At 37.8% G+C, this 21,865-nt stretch overlaps 2 protein-coding genes across 5 annotated transcripts in view; both read right to left on the bottom strand.

Moving 5' to 3' along the window:
• The window catches only part of LOC139969586 (transmembrane 7 superfamily member 3-like), a 123,188-nt gene extending 110,329 nt beyond the window's left edge, over positions 1–12,859 (bottom strand). The window contains exons 1-10 of one of the 3 annotated variants that reach the window (XR_011793769.1): positions 12,594–12,859; positions 10,994–11,290; positions 10,109–10,389; positions 9,611–9,794; positions 8,390–8,473; positions 7,270–7,350; positions 6,023–6,175; positions 4,901–4,998; positions 4,093–4,255; positions 1,774–2,473 (exon numbers count right to left, since the gene is read on the bottom strand). Coding sequence is in view for 2 of the 3 variants with exons in the window: in XM_071974687.1 (XP_071830788.1) it covers positions 2,247–2,473; positions 4,093–4,255; positions 4,901–4,998; positions 6,023–6,175; positions 7,270–7,350; positions 8,390–8,473; positions 9,611–9,794; positions 10,109–10,389; positions 10,994–11,290; positions 12,594–12,684 (1,659 nt within the window). In the remaining variant the exon portion in view is untranslated. Of the gene's footprint in view, positions 1–153; positions 2,474–4,092; positions 4,256–4,900; positions 4,999–6,022; positions 6,176–7,269; positions 7,351–8,389; positions 8,474–9,610; positions 9,795–10,108; positions 10,390–10,993; positions 11,291–12,204; positions 12,477–12,593 lie in introns of those variants that run through there. The other 2 variants (XM_071974687.1, XM_071974688.1) reach the window with 2 other exon arrangements.
• Positions 12,860–13,544: 685 nt separating this feature from the next.
• LOC139969572 (uncharacterized) lies at positions 13,545–20,045 on the bottom strand. Of its 2 annotated transcripts, none has more exons than XM_071974670.1 (5): positions 19,587–20,045; positions 18,979–19,012; positions 17,110–17,169; positions 15,425–15,589; positions 13,545–14,693 (listed from the first exon to the last, which is right to left on the bottom strand). In XM_071974670.1, exons 1-5 carry the CDS (start codon positions 19,739–19,741, stop codon positions 14,340–14,342), a joined length of 768 nt encoding a protein of 255 aa, XP_071830771.1. In that variant the 5' UTR covers positions 19,742–20,045; the 3' UTR covers positions 13,545–14,339. The 2 variants fall into 2 exon arrangements, with proteins under 2 accessions (XP_071830771.1, XP_071830770.1); XM_071974669.1 differs by having other exon boundaries at positions 13,623–14,693; positions 18,889–19,012; positions 19,587–20,041.
• Positions 20,046–21,865: the final 1,820 nt, after the last annotated feature.

Below are 21,865 nucleotides of genomic sequence, written 5' to 3'. Positions count from 1 at the left end.
TTTTTCGTCAACTGTCGCTGGTAACGCTGATAACAACACTTCCTGCTTGTGCAATCTGTCAACACAACAATGTTGAATATATATATATAGAGGACTTAGGGTTTTTGTACTCAATAAGATAGATCCACCAAGCATGAAGTTCATCCACCGTGACCTTTTTGAGTTACCTTGTTTTATAAGCAAGTGTCACATATGCACACACATATGCCATCATCATTGCATAAATTCCTTCTGCCTCTGGCAAGGAATCAACATCTGGTGAGGGGGAGGTGAGGGGATGGGGTGAGTATTCAGCCCACTCCTTACTTGACAGTAAAAAACAGCAATCCATAAAAGGAATTTTAACCCAGTGTGGATTTAAAACCCACCTCCCCTCCCCAGCATCTTCACATTAACAATTCTCTCATGGTACTCATAGATCATTGATCTTGTCTTCCTTCTCCCCCCCTCCCCCCCCCCCCTCCCCTCCCCCCCTCACCACCTCCTTCAATGCTTCTCCCCTCGCATTCCCATTGAAAATGAAAACAATTTGTAATTTATTTATATCAGTTTTCATTGAATCTGACATATCATCCCGCACCGATTATGCCGAGTAAGAGAACCCCCCCGCCCCACCCTCACCCCCAAAGCATCATTTTGCATTGTACATATCTACTTCTTCAACTGTCTGAATCAAATTTAAAACTTAAATAACACCTACAGGAGTGTTTATAAGGCATCTCTCAAGGTGGGTTGAATAATGTAAAGTTTTGAAGAACAAAATAGATAAATGAAAAAACTGTCTGTTACCATATTTTGTAACATCAACATCAGAAAGAAGTGTTGTAGATAATAGCAATTAAAACAATCAACTCCATTAGCCCTGACTCCGGCAACTTAAAAGTAGACCATTAAGTGAATTTGATTCAGTCCTCAACATTTTATTCCACTGTCACTTTTTCATATTAGTAGGCCTACACGTGTAAAAAACCAAATGAAAATTTTCAAAAAATTGTGATTTTTACTTAATTTAAGAAATGAGTCATGATTAGTTAAACCTAATGACCTACATTATAATAAGATAGTTTAGACCAATTAGCATTAATAAAAATAACCATTAAAACCAACACAAAGAGCTGTTATTAAAATACAAGTAAAATGAAACAGAATATTCAGAAATGAAACTGAAATTTCATTTTCAATGCCAAGATTTCTTCTGCATTTTTCACATATTAGAAAGTTAACTTTCAAATGTAAATTTGGCAATAGAAGGCACAGAAAATACACATAAAGTGGAACATGTTAAATTTTTAAAATGCTATCAAATGAAATAATGATTTCAATTAAAATATTAACATAACTTCACCAAAACAAATAAAACGTCAGTACTGATAATAATTTTTATATCCAATATGCTTCTTATTTCAAGGGATATACCAGTGGCATAAAATGTGACACTTTATTCGGTAGATACTGTTATGTCTTACTGTTACTTGAAAAGCCCATATCTATATCTTGTTCCTGAGTCAAGGAATAGTTGCTTGAATTTAACTTATTTTCAAAGATACACCCTTCCTTGTGGTTCCAACTTCCCACGCTTTAAAGCAATAAAATTCAAGACTTTTCCAATACCAAAACACGTCTTACGGTTTACATTGAAGAAGACAGTTAATGCAAAGAGGCAAGAAAGTAGAAAGAAGTCTATAAAGAATTTTTGGTTTTTTTGGTTTTTTATAAAACAAGAGAATTCTTTGTATTTCTTCCTGACCGATTGCCCCTTGCAAGTTTAACAACCTAAATATGATATTCATGAAGGAATTGGATGTATATGTTCCCAAAGTTGCTAAGAGGTGTTTGCCCCGTCTTACAAACTTGTCAAAAATAACCTTTTTAACCTCTGATTTTCCTTTTTCGAGGTACAGACACCAAGAAGAGACGAAGGTTTGAATGTTTTACATTATAACATTCAAGGGATGGCAAAAATCTACAGGAACTTAAAAATACTGCTCAAACACAGCCTAAATACCTGGTAGAACTTAAGTACTTTGGAATTCAAACGTTACGCGTATTGAATAGCCTCATGACAACATAAGGCTAATGCCTTTTTTTCTTCTTTTTTGTTTTGAGCAAAATTTTCTCAAGCTATAAAAATATGACTGCATCGCATCTATTGAAAACTATTTCTTTTTAGACCAAATGTAATTCCAAAAAATATATATCTATAAAACAAGAGAATTTGTCTATTTCTTTCTGACCTTCGAATGACCTCACAAGTCTCCGACTAACGGAGTACGCTCGTTGTCCGATGAGTTGACTGTGCCGCTGGTGAGTACCGTTTCTGGGACCTCCCTGCTCCTCATTCGAAGTAACCTCCTCCGTTCTTTGAAAGATCTGTAGGGACACGTCGGAAAGTCGCTCTCCCGTCTGGTGAGATATTTCTGAGTGGCCACGCCACCGACGACGAGAAAGAACCACAGCGTTATCAGAGTGTAGTCTGTGTCGAGAGGAAAGGACCAGTAAGGTTTTATACCAATTGAGACAAATTTGTGCGAGAAATATGTGATCAGAGGTAAAAATTTTAAAGCGGATAACCAGTTGGGACAATTTTTTCTATATTAGCAAAGGACAATTTTTTCTATAGTAGCAAAGGACCAGTAAGGTTTATACGAATTGAGACAAATTTGTGCGACAACTTGTGATCAAAGGTAACATTTTTAAAGCGGATACCCAGTTGGGACAACTTTTTCTATAATATTAGCAAGTTTTTTCTATAGTAGCAAAGAACCAGTAAGGTTTATACGACTTGAGACAAATTTGTGCGAGAATATGTCATCAGAGGTAAACATTTTTAACGCGGATATCCAGTTGGGACAATTTTTTCTATACTGTCGTGTTATGTGCAACTTCTGAGCACTCTTATTTTCAGTACAAGCAGTATGAATATCATTGTTTCTATCAGATCAAGGTTAGGAACTGTTTGTACTGTCATTACCAGTGCTTTGAATTCATGATATTGGAGCACAGTTTAGAGAGGTATTAGCATTAGGAAATTGTCCAAACTAGCTGAAGCAGACAGTCTTGTGATGAATATTCATAAATAAAATATGAATATGAATTACTGTCAGTGTTCGATTTAGCGTGTCACGATATATATTGAACTGAACTGATATCCTGTTCTTAAAATTCTAATTATTATAGGGTGAAGGTACCCAAGTCTTCACAGACATACACCCAGGGATGAGACTGAGCGGGGGGAAAAAAATCTGAAATTTATCGATCGCCGTCCTGGGGGAGGGGTTTAAGGGGAGGGGGTGTCCCCCTCCCCTTTAGAAATTTTTTGTCAGGTAAGGAGGGCTTAGATGCAAAATGGTGGACTCTAGATGGAATCTATCACATCACGTAACTCGCCAAAAAAGTGTGGAATTTCTGCTTGTATAATTTATCCATTAGCTTTTTTGAATCAAAAAAAGGCTTTTTTGCTTGCTTTGTGCTACTTGATTCCACCACTGGTCAAATTCGGTGTTCCTTCCCTTCACAGTCCAGCATGTTCGGCAAAAAAAAAATAATAATAATAATAATAATTAAATCAAAAAAATAATAAAAAATAATAAAAAACGCGAATTACGAGAAAAAACGCGAAAATGAAAAAAAAAATAATCGGAAATCCGTGTTTCCGCGGAAGAGTCTCATGCCTGCTTCACAGACATACACCTCAGCAATCCCGGAAATGAGTCACTATTGCATGAATTGTGAATTCATAATTTTAAATGGTTTGCAGAAGCATAATTTAGTTTTCCATTTCATATATTACAAGTAGATTAAATTTGCCTTAAAAAAATGTGATGCATTTGGAATATTTGCTTACCTATGAATGTAAACTGAATTCATGAGTTCATTGACATAATAATTAGTATTCTGAAAATGTTATCTCTCACAGCATAACAAGTCAATTTCAGCTAAGTTGCCATGGTAATGTCTCTCATTATATTGTTGCCAGATACATTAATTAATCTAAGAAGTTTTACAGAATTTTATTTTTAATGCAATCAATTTCTGGTAACAGTATTTTCCTATACATGCAAAAATTTGCTGACTGACAAAAAATGTTCTTACCAACTGGACTTTTGGGTAGAATGAAGACCGCTTGACCAAAGTTTTCAGTTGAAGCTCGATGGACAATATTCTGAATGATGTAATGCAAAATTCCTCCAAAAAAGAAACTCAGAGTGGCTATCATCATGTAAGAGCCAATCACAGCACAAGCTAAATAGCTTACCTGAATATGAATATTCAAGAAATAAAGAACCAATAGATGAAAAGTAAAGCAATGGCTATTATCATGTAAGAGCCAATCTCAGCACAGGCTAAATAGCTTACCTGAAGATGAATATTCAATAGATAAAGAACCAATAGATGAAAACTAAAGCAGTAGCTATCATCATGTATGCATGTTTAATGCTAACAACTAAACAACCCACCTGAATTTTTCAGAAATAAAAAAGTAAATAGATATAAAAGCTAACGGTATGTTTATTATCTTGTAAGAGCCACCTACAGCTCAAACTTAATTGCTTACCTGAATGTTCAAGAAAATACACACCAAAAGATAAAACAACTGCATTGGCTTATCATCACATATGAAACAATGAATGCTAACAAAGTACTTGAAGGTTCAAGAAATAAAAGAACCGATATATGAAAACAAAGGCACCAATGTATGAGGTGATTAAATATTACCTGAATATTCAGGAATTAACTTATAGATGAGAGCTCATTTTTTGCCCATCATTCATGTACAAACAAATCACAGCACAAGCTAAATGATGTATGTCAACATTCTTTTTATTATCATCTTTTTAATATTCCCTTTTTTTTCTTTATTTCTAAGGAAAACGGCGATGAAAAAATTTTAAAAACTCACCCACAATTGAAAGATTAGTCCAAATATAGGCACCACTAAGATACTACTCGCAAAGGCAAGTCCGAAGGCTGCATTGTTCTGCCATATACTCATATAACCTATGAACAAGATAAATATCATTACAGATGAGAAGTTTCCAAGTACATCACCCTAGAAAATTTGGGTTTAACCAAGGTATACCAATTTCAATGTACATATGTATGTATGTATTTTAGATCCTCCTGCAAGCAGGATCTCGGCGAAGAATCCATCATTGGCTTATCAAAGCCATAAGCTGACCGAAGTCAGTCTCTTACATTCATATTTAACGTCCATGATTATGAATTGTCAATTGTCAATAACTCTGTAACTGGACGACATACATTAATCTAGGAGTGACTCGAACTCGGGACCTTATGATTGAAAGGCACCAGCGTTAACCACTGAGCTAACACTCGGCATTAACCACTGAGCTAATCCTGAGCTACAAGGTGCTTATGTACCGAGGACTAATCTCTATGTAAGGCCTGCTTTGCACACAAAACTGAGAGATCATGCCCTGACATAACCTTGGCTCTTGCGATCTCAACATTGATAGTCGTGAAGACCACAAAAGTCTTACAACTGACCCCTAGCATATTGAATGACTGATTACTCCACTCTGTTTACTGTTAACAAACATTGCTGCCAAAAAGTCTCATGCACCTGTAACACCAATTTTTAACTCTCTTCGAACTGTACCAGCCAAACTCTGTGTAGAATTGGGTGCTTTTTCTAGCAGCCTTAACCTGCTTTCAAGCCAAGTTATTGATGCGAACCGCGGATGGTGGGGGAAATTACCGGATTTAGGGTCCTTCGCTTCGAGCTCACAAGTTATCAATGAGGATGCAAGAGTGTTCTTGCGTTGAAACAATGGCTGACAATTTATTACAAACTCTATTAAATGATAAGGGGTTTACGAGGCGAACCCCGGAGCTCTGCAGAGACGCTGCTGGCCATGATGACAGCGTATACAGAACAAACAAAACACACGTGCAAAAGCTATGAACACAACTAAAGCTACATTACAGTATATTACGTAACACATATAAATATTCAAAGGGTGCAAACAACAAAATTTCACTTCACTACATTATATCTTACCAAATGGAGTGAAAAACAGCACCGATGAAAGCTGGAATCCGAGAACAAGGCTTATCCACAAAACTGTCGGCAATACCCTTCCAAAGCGCCACCAGAGGCCCATGAGAGTTGCACCACCCAGAGTACCGAGTGTCACAGATATCGTATAGACGCCTACGGATGAGAAGAAAATTCTCGACACTTTACTCCCTTCTCGACACTGAGTCTCACAAGAAGCAACAGCACACAGCCTTCAGCAAACTGCTTAATCTGGGTTTTGTGTAAAAGCCACGATAATCTGAGGGAAATGACCTTCCAAGCAGTTTAACTGCAAGCGTCATTTGTGTTACCCAGATATGGCAGCATGGTAATCTTAGTAACAGCTTCCGTAACAAACTATTCCCCGCATTCCGTTCCAATTGATTTATTCAAGCAGGAAGTGATGAGAGTCATAATAATAATAATAATTATTGACACTTTGTATAGCGCCGGTATCCGCCCGAAGTTGCTCATGGCGCTTTGCAGAAACAGCAGAAAAAGGTTACATAATTGAAATTTGGAACAGGTAAGGTTTTAGATTTTTCTTGAAGGTTCCAAGGCTGTTGACAAGTCTTACTGATTGAGGTAAGTTATTCCACACTGTTGCGGCTGCACAGGAGAAGGATCCCTGGCCCCACCGATTCGTGTTGTTCTAGTAACCGTGTCAGAATAGGAAATGCTCAGGGTGTTATGTTAGAGGGAGCAGGGTATGGTGGGAAGTATGGTGGGCAACAATATTGGTTTTAATACTTCAACTGATTCATCGCATGGGAACCAGAGTTTCCACCTAGAGTGCTGAAGAAGCTGGAGGCAGGGCAGGGGCAGATGGAGGTAAGGTCCTCGGGCCAGGGTTTAATGTTTTTGTATATAAATGATATCTTCAGGCATACAATGGTCATTGTTGGTTACTTTGCTTTTTACTTTGCATAAATACTTTTCTTGACAGTACTTCTTACTTTCAACATTTCTTCCTCCAACCTTTTTGAAATCTGCAAGGGTTGAAAAGGAAGGGGAAGTATTAATCTTTTACGAAGCACTGTTATGCGTATTATAGTATAATATATACTAATGACTCGTATCGTGTCTTGAAAAGTTGGGGGACAACTGTGACATCCACAGGGGGTTCTTGGGGGTATAAAGTTAGGGAAACCCCTGGTCTAGAGAGTAACCCTTCCCGGTGATCAGGAAACAAACACCCAACTTATATGAAGTAACAATAGCCTACTCACCGTATGGGTACAAGTCCGTGTGTGCGGTAAAAATCACAAAAGAGGCAAGAACGGTTGGCAAGAACCCAAACATGTAAACCTCTGAAGAGTTGGGAAGCAAACAAGAAAAAATAGGGTTAAGAGATGAGGGAAATTGTGAGAAACACTTAGAATAGCTTCAGCAGGGATGAGAAGAAAGGACACTAGCATGTACTGTACATACATACTTGCTCACGCATGCATGCATACATACATATTTATGCATACATTTATGCATACATATTTATGCATACATGCATACATACATATTTATGCATACATGTTTATGTTTCTTGTTATGTTGAATCTGTTGTGTTTATACATGAAGTGATAAACCAAATAAACAAAACCAAATGAAACATGTATACACGCACACACAAATACACACACATATCTCTACACACACCCACCCAAGTGTGTTTTACATTCAAACCGAGATCCCCATTGTTTTCCCCATTGTTCAAATCCATGTGCCGTAACCTTAACAATACCCCTGAACAAAAGAATTTGTCTGAGGACGTGGGGATACTTGTCAAATGAGGTTTGAGGACGTGGAATTCCTTTGTTCAGGTCCTCAATCAGAATACAAAACAAGGGCATACATACACACACATACATGAATTCATACATACAGGAATACGTACAAATATATATACACGCATACATACACACATACATACATGATAACTTCAATCTCTTAGCTATATTTCATGGGTCATGGATGACTTGGGAGGACAGGATGGTAGTGGGGAGGAGGAGGAGGAGGAGGAGGAGGAGGAGGAGGAGGAGGAGGAGGAGGAGGAGGAGGAGGAGGAGGAGGAGGAGGAGGAGGAGGAGGAGGAGGAGGAGGAGGAGGAGGAGGAGGAGGAGGAGGAGGAGGAGGAGGAGGAGGAGGAGGAGGAGGAGGAGGAGGAGGAGGAGGAGGAGGAGGAGGAGGAGGAGGAGGAGGAGGAGGAGGAGTGGAAACAATGCCGGTGGAGGAGGGGAGGTAAAGAAGTAGAACGGCAAGGAAGTTGATACTGGTCTGCTTACTCTACGTACCATTCTGAGAAAGAACGTGAGAAATAGAGATGAACCAGAGCTAATTTCACTCTCAACTTACCGTATAAAAAAGTCCAATGGCCTAAGAAGCATAGAATCACACCCAGCAAACCACAAAAAGTGTACACTAAAGTAGGACCCATATCTGTAGATGGAACAAAAAATATATAAATAACAATCATAAATTAATAATAATGATGATGATACAAATCAAGTGGCTCCAGGATGATGATACCAAACAGGTTTTCTATCAGATCCCATCTTTGGCACCCCTGATCAGTAGCTTACAATCACAATATAATAAAGTTTGTATTACTACTAATTAGCAAAGTTTCCAAACTTAGAAGGAATTAACATTTGAATCAGTCCATTATGACATTGTAATCTTTGAATACACAATATCATCTCTCTCATTTGGTCAACCCTGTGAATTAACTTTTTCCATATTTTTATTATTTACTCATCAGAGTATAACAAACTTGTACTACAAAGTACAAGTAGACCTTCCTTTAATAGTAATGAGTACAAAGCTCTGAGTATGATAATATAACTTAAAGCAATTATTCCTAAACTACTTTTGAAATGTCTCAGGTATGAGTAACCAATATGTATGATTTCAGAATGAGAGAAAAGGTAATTATTGCTGCTAGACTAACAGTAGGTGCACAGACTTACCACAAGTCTGGTGTACACACTCACCACAAGTCTGGTGAACAGAATCACCTAAAGTCTGGTGTATGGACTCACTACAAGTCTGGTGTACACACTCACCACAAGTCTGGTGTACAGACTCACCACAAGTCTGGTGTACAGACTCACCACAAGTCTGGTGTACAGACTCACCACAAGTCTGGTGTACACACTCACCACAAGTCTGGTGTACAGACTCACCACTACTGTAGTCTGGTGTATAGACTCACTACAAGTCTGGTGTACTGACTCACTACAAGTCGGGTGTACAGACTCACCACAAGTCTGGTGTATAGACTCACCACAAGTCTGGAGTACAGACTCACCACAAGTCTTGTGTATAGACTCACCACAAGTCTGGAGTACAGACTCACCACAAGTCTGGTGTACAGACTCACCACAAGTCTGGTGTACAGACTCACCACAAGTCTGGTGTACAGACTCACCTCAAGTCTGGTGTACAGACTCACCACAAGTCTGGTGTACAGACTCACTTCAAGTCTGGTGTAAAAATAGACGCCACTCACTCTCTCTTTCTCTCACCCCCATCGACTGCCATACGCATTCCTCCCATACATGTATACATTCTCACCTGTGTAAGTACACACCACACTGCCTTGCGACTTCTCATCGCAGGCATAGTCGATGAGAGGCACGTAAGCAGCGGTTGTCATGTTCTTGGCTGGATCGAATACCAACACATTGTGAACGATGCCCCGGTTCTTAAATAAGGCCAGGAAAACTTCCTTCTTTTGTAACGCTGTGAATGATGAGACCTGGAGGTAAAGAAAGAGGCACATAAAATAATCTTAATTGTAATGAAAGGTTCGGAAACATTGACTCGCGTTTCTAATTTTTGTGTCCCATTCGGTTTCCCAGAAGTCCTATGTTTTGTGTTGAAGATCTGAGGTTTAGCTTCTATTTCTTGGGAAGGAAAAAAATGTTGTCTATAATTTTATGAGCAGAATCTTATAAATTTGATAAGCTATCACCTCTCCCTCCATTCCCACCACCCCATCCCCCCCCCAATCACTCCCTCTTCACTATTTAAATTTTTAAATTCCAACCTCAAAATAAACTTAAAAGTTACCTTCTGTCCATGCTTCATGATATATGTAGGCGTGGACATTTTCTCAACGGCGCCAAACATGACCGTCTCCGAGTAGCTTTTGGTCGGCATGTAATAAATGTAGAGATCGTACAAGAGTGCCATTGCCGGAGACTTGGATCCTGCATAGCACGGCGAGCCTTTCGGAGATCCGACATTAGCCGCAGCAAATTTTATCAAGGCAAGATCGGGCGCCTCAGTCAAATGTAAATTTGGTTCGTTTTCGGGTACGAAGACCTGATTGCAGGCACCGGGAATTGGATCTGAGGGGGGGGGAAACGAATGGATTAAAGGGGTGAAACTTAACAGCATATATCATCTATTTTCACTTTTGACAGGTTCAATACTATCATGTTATTATCACTGACCATTTCCTGTCCACAGGAATAAGCCATCTTGTGGAAACAATGAGCGAATTTTGAGTTTTGGTAAATAAAAGAGACAACCAACACAGGCTTCAGTTTTGCGAACTGAACGAGCTCAATGGTATATTACTGTACACTCAGTAAAGGTTTCTCGACGATAACTACGCCAGCCAATCAAGAATGGTTCTCTCATGTATGCCTTACTGATGCTTGACACACGGGCATGGATTCATCTATATTTGTCATTTTAGTATTTTGAATTCCAGGTAGGTTCTCGTCTTTTGTAATATATTACATCATTTGTAAGTTTTGACAATTATGATGGCAGTGACCACTAACCACATGGCTGTGGCAGCTGTGCATGCCCTGTCCTGTAGTCTACATATGGAGGTTAGTGATAACTAAGACCAATGTATGCATTCACACTAGTACATCATACAGTACAGTACTACAGGCTGTACTGTCTTTTAACTTCTAAGGTAAAATGTAGGTAAATTTTTACCATTTGCTTGAAACAGTGTGATCATCATCACAGTGTGGACTGTATGGTTGACGTACGACTGGACAGTCCAACTCGCAATAGACTCACTCTCCCCTGTGTAACGCAATAAGCCTTCGTGGCGGCCCGTGATGCTTTCTCTCGTCGATGAGTCGTTCAACGCTACTTCATCTTGTAAACTGTGGAACTGGGTCATCACAGCCACAGCATTTTCAAGCTCAACCTCTATGGTATATATAATGCTGTCTTCTATGAAACAGTTGAACAATTGATTTGAAGGAACCGTAAACCTGAAGGGAGCTGCAAACGGACACAGAAAACGAAAGAAATGAAATCACAATTTTAATTGAGGGTTTCAAAAAGTAGCAGTGGTGGATGAAGGAAAAGGGAGTTCATTAAAAGGATATTCCAATGGCTGAAGTCAATTGCTTAAATAAATGAAAATTCAGGAAATTTTCTGCATTTCTAGGGCGAACCATATCCTCATATATATAGTACTTGAATAGCATATAAAGCTGACTTCTTCTTTTTCAGATCTGGTGAATTTGGTGGATATTTCTGGAATCAGTAAAGTGCCTGAAATGGCATCAAAGTACTTCGGCTGACGTTTTTCCCTTTATAACACATTTAACTGATCTCTTATTCACACTGGGAAATAATTATACTCTACAAAACATAGTTTCTTTTTTTGAAATCGTGACTACAGAGAGCAAAGCAATCAACTCCAAATGCATCACACTGCTTGAAGAAGTCAACAACATTACAATAGGGAATCTACAGTGACCACATCACAGACAGCTCTATCATGATTTACTGTACTGTACATGCAGGGAAAAATCTTTAATTTGTAATTTACACACGAATCTTGTTTTTTTTCAGTAATCTTTTCTCCAGTCATATCTTTATTCTTTTGTCATAATACAGTGTCTGGTATGTCCAAAGATTGGACGAATAGGCTTTACACAGGGCATAAATAATCACCAGTGCATAGTTTACTTAAAATATGACTGGTTACATGTACGCATCGCTTGTTTCATCAGAAAGGCCTGCTAAATACAAGTGCCAACCTGATTGAACATGACGATCAGGTAAATAAGCACCATTGCAACCCTTAAATTGAACTGATGATAAAGTAAATGAAAAATGAACCGAAGAACAGGTAAAATGGGAAGAGCTGTTATTGTCCTATAAGTTAACTTCCTACTACTTGATTCTTGACGGGCTCCAGGAAAGGAAAGTCCTTTTCAAAACTTCCCAACTTCAGCACAAAACAGATACAATTAAAGTTCACAACAACAAAAATAAACAAACACCACTGCACAATGATACACTGTACAACTCCAATTGCCTAAAAACTATACAGTTCCTAATCATTTAGATTCCAGTGGTTGTCCAGTTTTGCCTTGAAAAATGCAGTCACAGAAAATGAACCTCAGTAATAGTAGACTGTACTACACTATAGCCTACTCACAATGGCTAACATTATTCCTACTGTATCTAGTACTACTACGAGTAGGCTAGTACTAGTACAGTAGCAGTAACTTAAAATGTTAGGCCTTGCGTTTCAATGTGGAAGTACTGTACATAGCCAAATGTTATTTACCAGACGAGTTGCACAAGTTTGGCGATGCGGCCATTCCCTCATTCATCAAGTAAACGTTGCATAACATAAGAAATATGTTAGAAACTTTCATTTTCGGCTGTAAACGTTCTATTCCAGGGAGGAGTATATCAGTACTTTGTCCACCAGTATAGCTCACTCATTAAAAAGGCTGTTTCTGTTGCTTGCAGTCACGAAATTTCTATTTTCATTCTGCAATGTTTGTCTTGTGATTCGTCCTCGGGGATTCACCTTCACATACGGATGTGCAGGGGCAGCACCATAAATCAATTCCTATAACCAGCCAGATTTTTATACGGCAACTTACCAATTCATCTTCGTGAGAGTCAGGTGCGAATATTACCCTCACCCTAGCCCCCCCCCCCCCCCCCGTCGACAACCAACCCATTCGCTATATATCCAAATATACACTGAGCATTAAATGCTCCTAATACGCAGACACCTTTACCAAGACTTTGGATAAGGGAACCGACGCTCTGTGAGAATAGGGATGATGGTATAGGTTGTGCGGGGCCCACAGTGGTTTTGCATGGATACACTGGTGTACAGTGCACGGTTCAAAGTTGTCGGGGGGGGGGAGGAAATAACCCCCAAAAGGTATTCAATGAAAAAGTCATCTTCAGTTAACATATATTTTTCTTACTGAGGGAGGGGGCCATGTTGCCAATTCTGAGGGAGGGGGTAAAGTTGTTTTCCGTTAAAACATACATGGAGATGCGTTTTTTTCCTTCTTGTAAATTTCAAGTGAGAAATATATACTGGTGAAGCTGTTTCGTTCAAGAAATACGTACACTCTAGCAATGTCTTTGCCAAACTATATATTCTCAAGAAAGTGTTATAACCTCTCATTGTCAACAGTGGATGTCCTTTTAATATATGTGTTGGGTCAAGATAACCCAATTAAAGATTGCCTTTTGAGAAAAGGACTACCATATAATATTAACTGGAAGAGAGGGAGACTATAGATTGGAAACAGACAAATCAACCCTTTGTTCATAACAATTGTGAAAATATACACTAAAATGATAACATCAGTCTGAAATAATTTAAATAATTTCGATTTATTTGGCCTCGTCTATAAATCAGGTTACATTTGCATACATATATGTATGTATATATAGTACATACACCATCCTAGAACCTCAACAAGTCTTTTATCTTACTCCAGAATGTTTTATAAATATTTATAATATTTCAAAAATACAGGTTGACCAATGTAGATCACTTCTATATAGAAATCACTAGCATGGTAAATTTAAGCTGATGGTAATTTAAGCTGCATGGTAATTTAAGCTGCATGGTAATTTTAAGAGCCCTGCACTACTTAAAGGCATTTAAGACTCCCCCCAAACTGCGTGCGGCCATCTGAAAAGTTAACTTTCTGTTGCTTGCAAGTGACGTTTGTTCGTGTCGCTACAAAATGCAGACAGTAATAAAACGTGATACCTTGTTATCTTTAGCTGGACCTGAGATGTCCATCGCTGTATCGTCTATTACACTGTGCTGTGGGTATTGACTGCAGCTGAATGTACTGACTGTACACTAGTGTCTAATTACTGACAGTAGCAAGCTGTGTGTGTATTTTCTGGGATCGAGGATGGTGGTGTCTAACACTTCTGTTACGCCTCATTCGAAACTAGGTCAGATTACTGACATTAGACATTTCTTTTTGCGCGTAATGTTCACACCCTTTAACACCCTTTTTTTTATAAGAATGTTTGTGATAACTTATGTATGGTCTTGATTCCTATATAAGAGTATAGCTGTTCCATTCTCCTCATAGAGATATCCATGGCAACATGAATATTCTGCAGCTTTCGAGCAAATATTGCAGACGAATACTGGTATCGTTCCCTTGCTTTCGTTTAAAATGTTCCAGGCCGTTTGGAGCTTTATCTTCAAACCACCTGTTACGTCATGTGATTTAGTATCCATGGTTACAGCTGTCATTATTTCACCGTCTTCACTGAAATGAATCTCTGGAATGAGGGTTGCATCTTCGTGGCTCGGAGGAAGTGTGTAGATTCCATCTACGTCGGTCAGAAAGACGACTCGTTTGGGTTTAAAATGAGATGCAAGGACCTGGAGAGGAAAATTATATTTCACAGAGAAATCAAACAAAGATAATATAGTAGTATAAACATGAGCTCTAATTTACAAAAACATTAGTGTTTACAAGCAATAATAATTTGAAGTGGTTTAGTTGTGGTCAGTTCTCCCAATCTCGATCTGACCATCAGGAAACACTTAGTAATTAGCTCTTGTGACATCTATTACAAGGAAAACGACGTTATTAGTTTTCTGTCACTAGGTTTAGAAAGCCTTATGTAGGAAGGAATATGTATCCCTATAGATAAGAATCATAGAGTTTATAGATCAGAGTATGATATTATGTATAGTACACCATGTTCAAAAAATTTATTTTTATCTACTTAGTCATATTTTTTCTTCTCATATTGCTTAAAGGATGTGAAGACTCGCACAAAAAGAAACGTCTAATGCCCGTAATCTGACCTAGTTTTGAATGAGGTGCAACAGGAGTGTTAGACACCACCAATGATCCCAGAAAATACACACACACCGTAGTGTACATTCAGTACATACAGCTGCGGTCAATACCCACAGTACAGTGTATAAACGATACAGCGATGGACATCTCAGGTCCAGCTTAAGATAACAAGGTATCATGTTTCATTACTGTCTGCATTTTGTAGCGACAAGAGAAAAACGTCACTTGCAAGCAACGGAAAGTTAACTTTTTAAAGATGGCGGCAAGCTGTTTGGGGCGAGTCTTCAATGCCTTTAAGTGTTACCTCTATGACAGTATCACCACTTAGTATGGTGCAACCTCTTGTCTGGTCAAGCACACAGTCTCCGTGTAAAACAGGAAGAAAACCATTTTCTAATAATCCTGTTATTGTTTCCAAGTCAGAAGATGTCACTTTTGATTTATCTTCAGTCCGCCATCCACTGCATGGCTGTAGGTTGAATGAATTACAAGATTGATGTTATAATAAATTAAGCAAACTAATTGGCAGCCAAACAGTAACATTCAGTAATCTTGTGTGTTCCTTAAAACTGTCTGAGAACAATTTGGAGACTAACGACCTCCAGGAAGGTACTTTTTGAAAACTTGTAGCCTTTATAGCATGCTATAATTTGGGGCCTATACTGACTACCTTTAAGCGTTCGTCAAAAGAAAACGAAAGGCACTTGCCTTTTCCTGCCAGTGGACATTCACAACATTAATTTAATACATAAAGTAGGTTGACAATTGTCATTCAAAACCTTTGGCATGATTTCAGTTCATTACATATAAGCCCTGTATTACTTCTTATTATCAGAACATATTCGGATGCTCTCAATAGCTTACAAGTACACAATTGACAATACTGATCATTTGTGTTGTTATTCAGGAAAATGACAGAATTTGATTTAACCAGTAGATTTTCTAAGTTCTTGGTTTGTTTATTTATTTTTTGAATGTGCTAAAAATATAATTGTGTAATTCTAGAACTGCTCATATTCCACATTTCAATGCAAAGCCTTCCTCAACTGGAATAATATATATGCATTGGGAGTACTGTATATATTATATCAGTACAGTAGATGGTGAAGTATACCAGAAAATGTGAGTCAAATTTTAAAGAAATGCCTGTTTGTGATGCATGCTAAATTTGTCCACTATAGATGTAACTTATTTAATTTGATCAAAATGATGTTTGCATCTAAGGTTTAACTCCCAAAGAAATATTCAATAGCGGCCGGTGGCTATGGGTCATTGAGGTAAATGAATCTGGAGGATTCATGTCAATTGGGTGTGCGCGTACCATGCATGGAGGGTCATGTGATGTGTTCCAGGGTGGTACCAAACTGATATTTCTCTATAGCAGTTCGAGAACAGTGTTAGTGACTTTGTGAAAGATTTGCACCAAGACGGATCGGACATGGGAACTAACGGCATAAGAAGGTACTGGTACTTCAGGCCTACGAAATAGTGCTAATATGCTAACGTTCAACCTTATTCTCTTGAATGAAGACAGGCCTTCTACATAATAGATCTTACTTATTAATACAGCTCCAGGGGCAAGCTTTGTCTCATAAAGCCTAACGTTATTACTACTTGCTATAAGTGAATGTAGAAATGGGAAATGTGGGGAAATGTTTAGTTCAGTGCAACCACGAAATTCTCCATGGAACAGAGCCAAATGCTGCTCGACGGGAATATAGCTATCACGTTAGGCTACAGGCACAGTTATTGCTAGGTAACAGGTGTCGTCTGCTGCTCTAAGCACGCATACACATTTACGTACTAGTTGGGTGAAATCATCATGCGTAATGGGGAGAGTAATATATTAGTACCACCCTGGAACACATCACATGACCCTCCATGCATGGTACGCGCGTATTTACTGTGTGATAGTTTCTCCAGATTCATTTACCTCGATGCTATGGGTATGCTGTTGCTGTACATCTATAAATGATGAACTATACTCACAGAAACGGATACAGCAGAAATACCAGCTTCGACAAGTGCAGAGACAAGTCTGTGATTCAGCTTAAAATGAAAGAAACAGAAATTGGACAAGGAGAAAACCTTAAACTGATTGCAGCAATATGATCATTTAATTCATTTATTTGTTTTATCGCCAATAGTATACAAAGGGAAAGGAAGTCTCCTGAAAAGTCATAAAAGACTTAACAAGGTAGGAGACTCCCTGGGAGAAAAGAAAAGAAAAATGAACAAATATTTATAATACAGAATATACGTAATGATTAAATATACAGTAATAATATCCTAGTGACGCTGAGATGGATACGTGAAAAGATTAAATGTTACTAGTACGAGTTAATGAACTCCTTTTTCATATGCCTGGTGAATGTGGGTTTTGAAGTAATGAGCTTCAAATTTTTTGATAGATCATTCCAAATTTGTATTGCTCTGTTTCGAAGACCGAATTTCCCTATGTTACTATGGTAAAAATTGCAATGAGCGTTGTCGGCTTGTCTTGTGTGATGGTTATGTAAGACTCTGTTACTACAAATAAAGTCATTAAAAGTGACTGGCAGTAATCCATTCCATGCTTTGTAAGCAAAGGTAGCAACCTTGACTGTTATAATATCACCGAGTTTTAATAAATTTAGGGACTTGAATATTCCACTAGTATGTTCAAGCGGTGGGGCATTAGCAATGTGACGTATAGCCCTCTTTTGGAGAATATTTAGGCGGTCAATGTTAACATTGTATGTACCAGACCAAATAGTTGTACAATAGGATAGGTGTGGCAGAACTAGTGTTTGATAAAGCATTCTAAGGACATGCTGTGGGAGGAAATATTTCAGTTTAGATAATATACCAGTATTTTTTGCTACAGTGTTACATACTGACGAAATATGGTTATTCCAAGAAAGTTTGCTATCAATATTAATACCAAGAAACTTAGTTTCAGTTACACATTTAATTATTTTGCCGTCCATCGTAATATCCTTATCCCAACGAAATGCTCTTTTGGTACTAAAAACAATATACTTAGTCTTATCAATATTAGTACTTAATTTGTTTGCTGAGAACCAATCACAGAACTTATCCAGTTCACAAGAGACAGTACTTTGGAGTGAATTTACGTTCTTCGAGTGAAAGAAAAGATTGGTGTCATCGGCAAATAAGACTGTATGAGCGATGTTGGAGACATGGCAGATATCATTAACGTATATATAATAAACAACAGAGGACCTAACACAGAGCCCTGAGGCACACCACATGCAATTTCACCAAGTCCAGAATTTGAATTCTTGTATGTAGTGTATTGTAACCTATTTGTGATATAGATCATTAGTCTACATTATTAGTCTAAGGTAGAATTATGATAAACATAAGATCATGCAGTGTATCATTTTACCTTGAAGGCCTGTTATGGAAGTTGTTAGAACTTGAGCCTATTGTGAATGAAACAATTGCATATATATAAACAAAACCTTGCATTGAGAGTGAATATATGAGAAATGAAATGTTTCCTGAAGTTCAAATGTGAGGGAATCATTATGTGAATTTTTAACATACTTCAGGCCCAAACAATACATTTTGTGTAGCAGTTTCAAAGGCTGTGAACATTGTCAATTACGACTTTACAAATCCTGTGTACAAAAATTCAGTGCTTCTTTGAACTTGTATACTGTACAGTAGCAATTCGCCCATTTTACAATACTAGATGCGATACTAGATAAACTAATCCCTGTACTGGGCAGACGGATGACCCATTGCTGTAAGGCTTCTCACCTTTGTAACTGAGAGTTTTGTGACAGCAAAACCTTTTCTAACATAAGCCTTGTCTTCACATGAGCTTTCTGTATCAAACCCATCACTTACTCCAAATTCCTTTGCCTGGAAATGACCAAATGACCTGAAATGAAATGGTTATGTATTTTCAATATATATATGTGTTTCCACATTAATCTCTACTGCTCTTATACTAGTTCCAATAATCCCAGTAATAAATTGTATAACATGCATCCACAAAACTAACATTTCTGTTGTAACTACTGTATACTGTAAGTCTAGGGCACTTGGTATTACATCAATGAATATTGGAACATTTCTAGGCCTAAGCTAAAATACCTTTGTACATCAAGTAGGCTAGAGATATGTAAATAATGGATATTCTGGGGCAAACAAAATGGTCTTGAAAATTTTGCTCAACTATTGAACTAATACTTTAAAGTAGGCTGCTGTCAGTTTGATATCCTATGAATTCAATGAGCTCCTAAGGAAGAAACTGTGAGTTTGAACCCATAATTAGTGAGAGAAACATTTGATAAGGATACAACTGAAATGAATACATCCTTACTATTGACCTTCCAATGTGTGCAGAGGTTGAAATTTAGGTTCTTGTTCATGTGAGGTGGGGATCCCTCGAGGGCCGGACCTACAATGTACAATGGTACTAAACTTTTAAGTGGAGTAGCCAAAGATCTCACCCAGCTCCGTGAACAATGATGCATTTTCCCTCGACCTTTCTGATGATTTCAATTGCAAAAGACCATGCATCTGCATTGATGGTTTCAAATTCATCCTTCTTGGTAATTGAACTGCCACCAAATTTCACAATACATTCTAATTCAATTGGAGGCATGGTCAATTTCAAGGTAGTTCTGGAAGCAATGTGAGTCCTCAACAATATCGTGACTCGAACACATCGTTTTCAGTACCAACACGTTCAGCTAAATTCTGCGGCTTAATTGAGTCTGTTACCTCGCAAAAGTTAGTTAAGTTCCCTTCTAACTCTAAGTTTAGAAATGATTACAAACGAATTTGATACATTTTACTTCTTGTCAAGGAAAGAATGGAAATTGATAGCATCGACCTACACTTACAACCCAGTTTGAAACTTACAAAGATCTGAACCTAGCTGCACACATTCACTTGAACATTCAGTCTCATATTCCAACCGCATATTATGTGACAAGTGTATCATGTTTACATAATTTTGTAGTAAGCTGCTGACTCTCGAGTATGCGCAGTAGATACAACAGTTCAGTTCAGTTCAGTCAATATATTTCGCATATACATAGAAATACAAAACAGTGCAGTAATGGTATACTAGAAAAAAACATAAAATGTTTATCAAAGCTAGTAACCCTTAAGAAAAGAAAGAACATAACAGAACAGAACAAAATAAGAAAGAAAAACAAAATGTACTAAACAAATTTGACAATAATAACATGGCACCCACTCACGAAAACACTACATCCGCTAAATACACTTGTCCTGGAATCAATGCGTCGTCTCTTTCTCTGACAAGAAACGTAACACATTCAACCTCAAATTCCAGCCACACATTCGGCGTGAACAGAATATAGTTAAACCTACCAATGCAATCGAGTTCACGTTTACGAACAAACTAACATAAAGCCCGTGTCTCATCGTGCTAATCTTGTATTTTGATTTCCACTATTGTGATGAATAACATCAATCCGAATGTTATAACGATGTTGTGTTCACATATAGTCTGACTGTGACACATCATGCTGTTTCGCAATAGTTTTACCCAAACTTGGACACGCAATTTAAGATTATCCTTTTAAAATAAAAGAATAAACACATTTCCAAGAATTCATTGAGAAAGAGAATTGCCTATATATGTACTGAAAACGAATTCAGCAAAGATGGGGTGGGTGCGGGTCCTGAAATCTGCAACCGAAATATCTTCAACATTCCCCGCCCCCCCCCCGGCCCCGCACGGCGCCGCCACCCATGCAACTGGCATATCCTACAAAACCACTTTCACTATACAAAGGCGTAGACTACATTGTCGCTTGTCTATTGCTGTGAATTAGCTCGATACAATATTGTGACTTCAACTTCAAGCAACCGAAATGGTTACCTTCAGTGACCACTGACCACCGTACGGCATGAACATCATATTATCAGTTACAAATCAATACAATTTGAGATAAAGTATGTGAAGTTCAGAACACCTGTCTCGGTATAGCTTTTATGGGGATGGGGGGGATGGGGGTAGTTGGGGAGCTTGGAAAGTTGCTGTCAGTAGTAGTAGCCGAAGTATTTTTTCTCACTGAAATATTTAATTACAAGTATTTAATTTAATACTTCTGAATGTCTGAATGCTTCTTGATATTTATCATTGAAAAAACAAAAATCCACACAAACTTGTTGTTATTAGCTATTGATTGTAATCTTTATAAAAGAAAATATATTTGGCATGTATGTAGATGTAAAGATCCATAGGATTGAAGTAACTGCAGTAAAGAGAGACGGCACATTGACACAAATATAGATATGTTGAGAGCAGTTTAGGAAAAGGCTGTAGTTTGAGGAAGATGTGGGAATCACCGTAGCTATATGGGTGTCGCAAGTATAAAATGCTCGCGTAACTCGTCTTAATTTGATGAATGATTGCATTAATATAGCATTAAAAATGAAGAAGTTAACATATTTTGTCTCATTTGACCAAAGTTTTGTAATTTTCATGATTGTTGTGATATACCAAATTTGTTCGAATTTTCGTTCTTTTACGGAAAGCTTCGGCAGTGACGTCACAAGACGAACACAGATCTATGTGGCTTCTTATGTTACTGTGTCACGTGCACTATGTAATAAATGTATTGACTTCTTGGTCGTAGCACTAGCAGTCAAGAATAATATATATATATATATATATATATATATATATATATATATATATATATATATATATATATATATATATATATATATATATATATATGGGCTTACT

This window comes from Apostichopus japonicus, chromosome 7 (assembly GCF_037975245.1).
Source record: "Apostichopus japonicus isolate 1M-3 chromosome 7, ASM3797524v1, whole genome shotgun sequence".
Taxonomy (NCBI): Eukaryota; Metazoa; Echinodermata; class Holothuroidea; order Aspidochirotida; family Stichopodidae; genus Apostichopus; species Apostichopus japonicus.
Note: the sequence above shows the minus strand (reverse complement) of the source record. Positions and strands in the feature narration are given on the sequence as shown.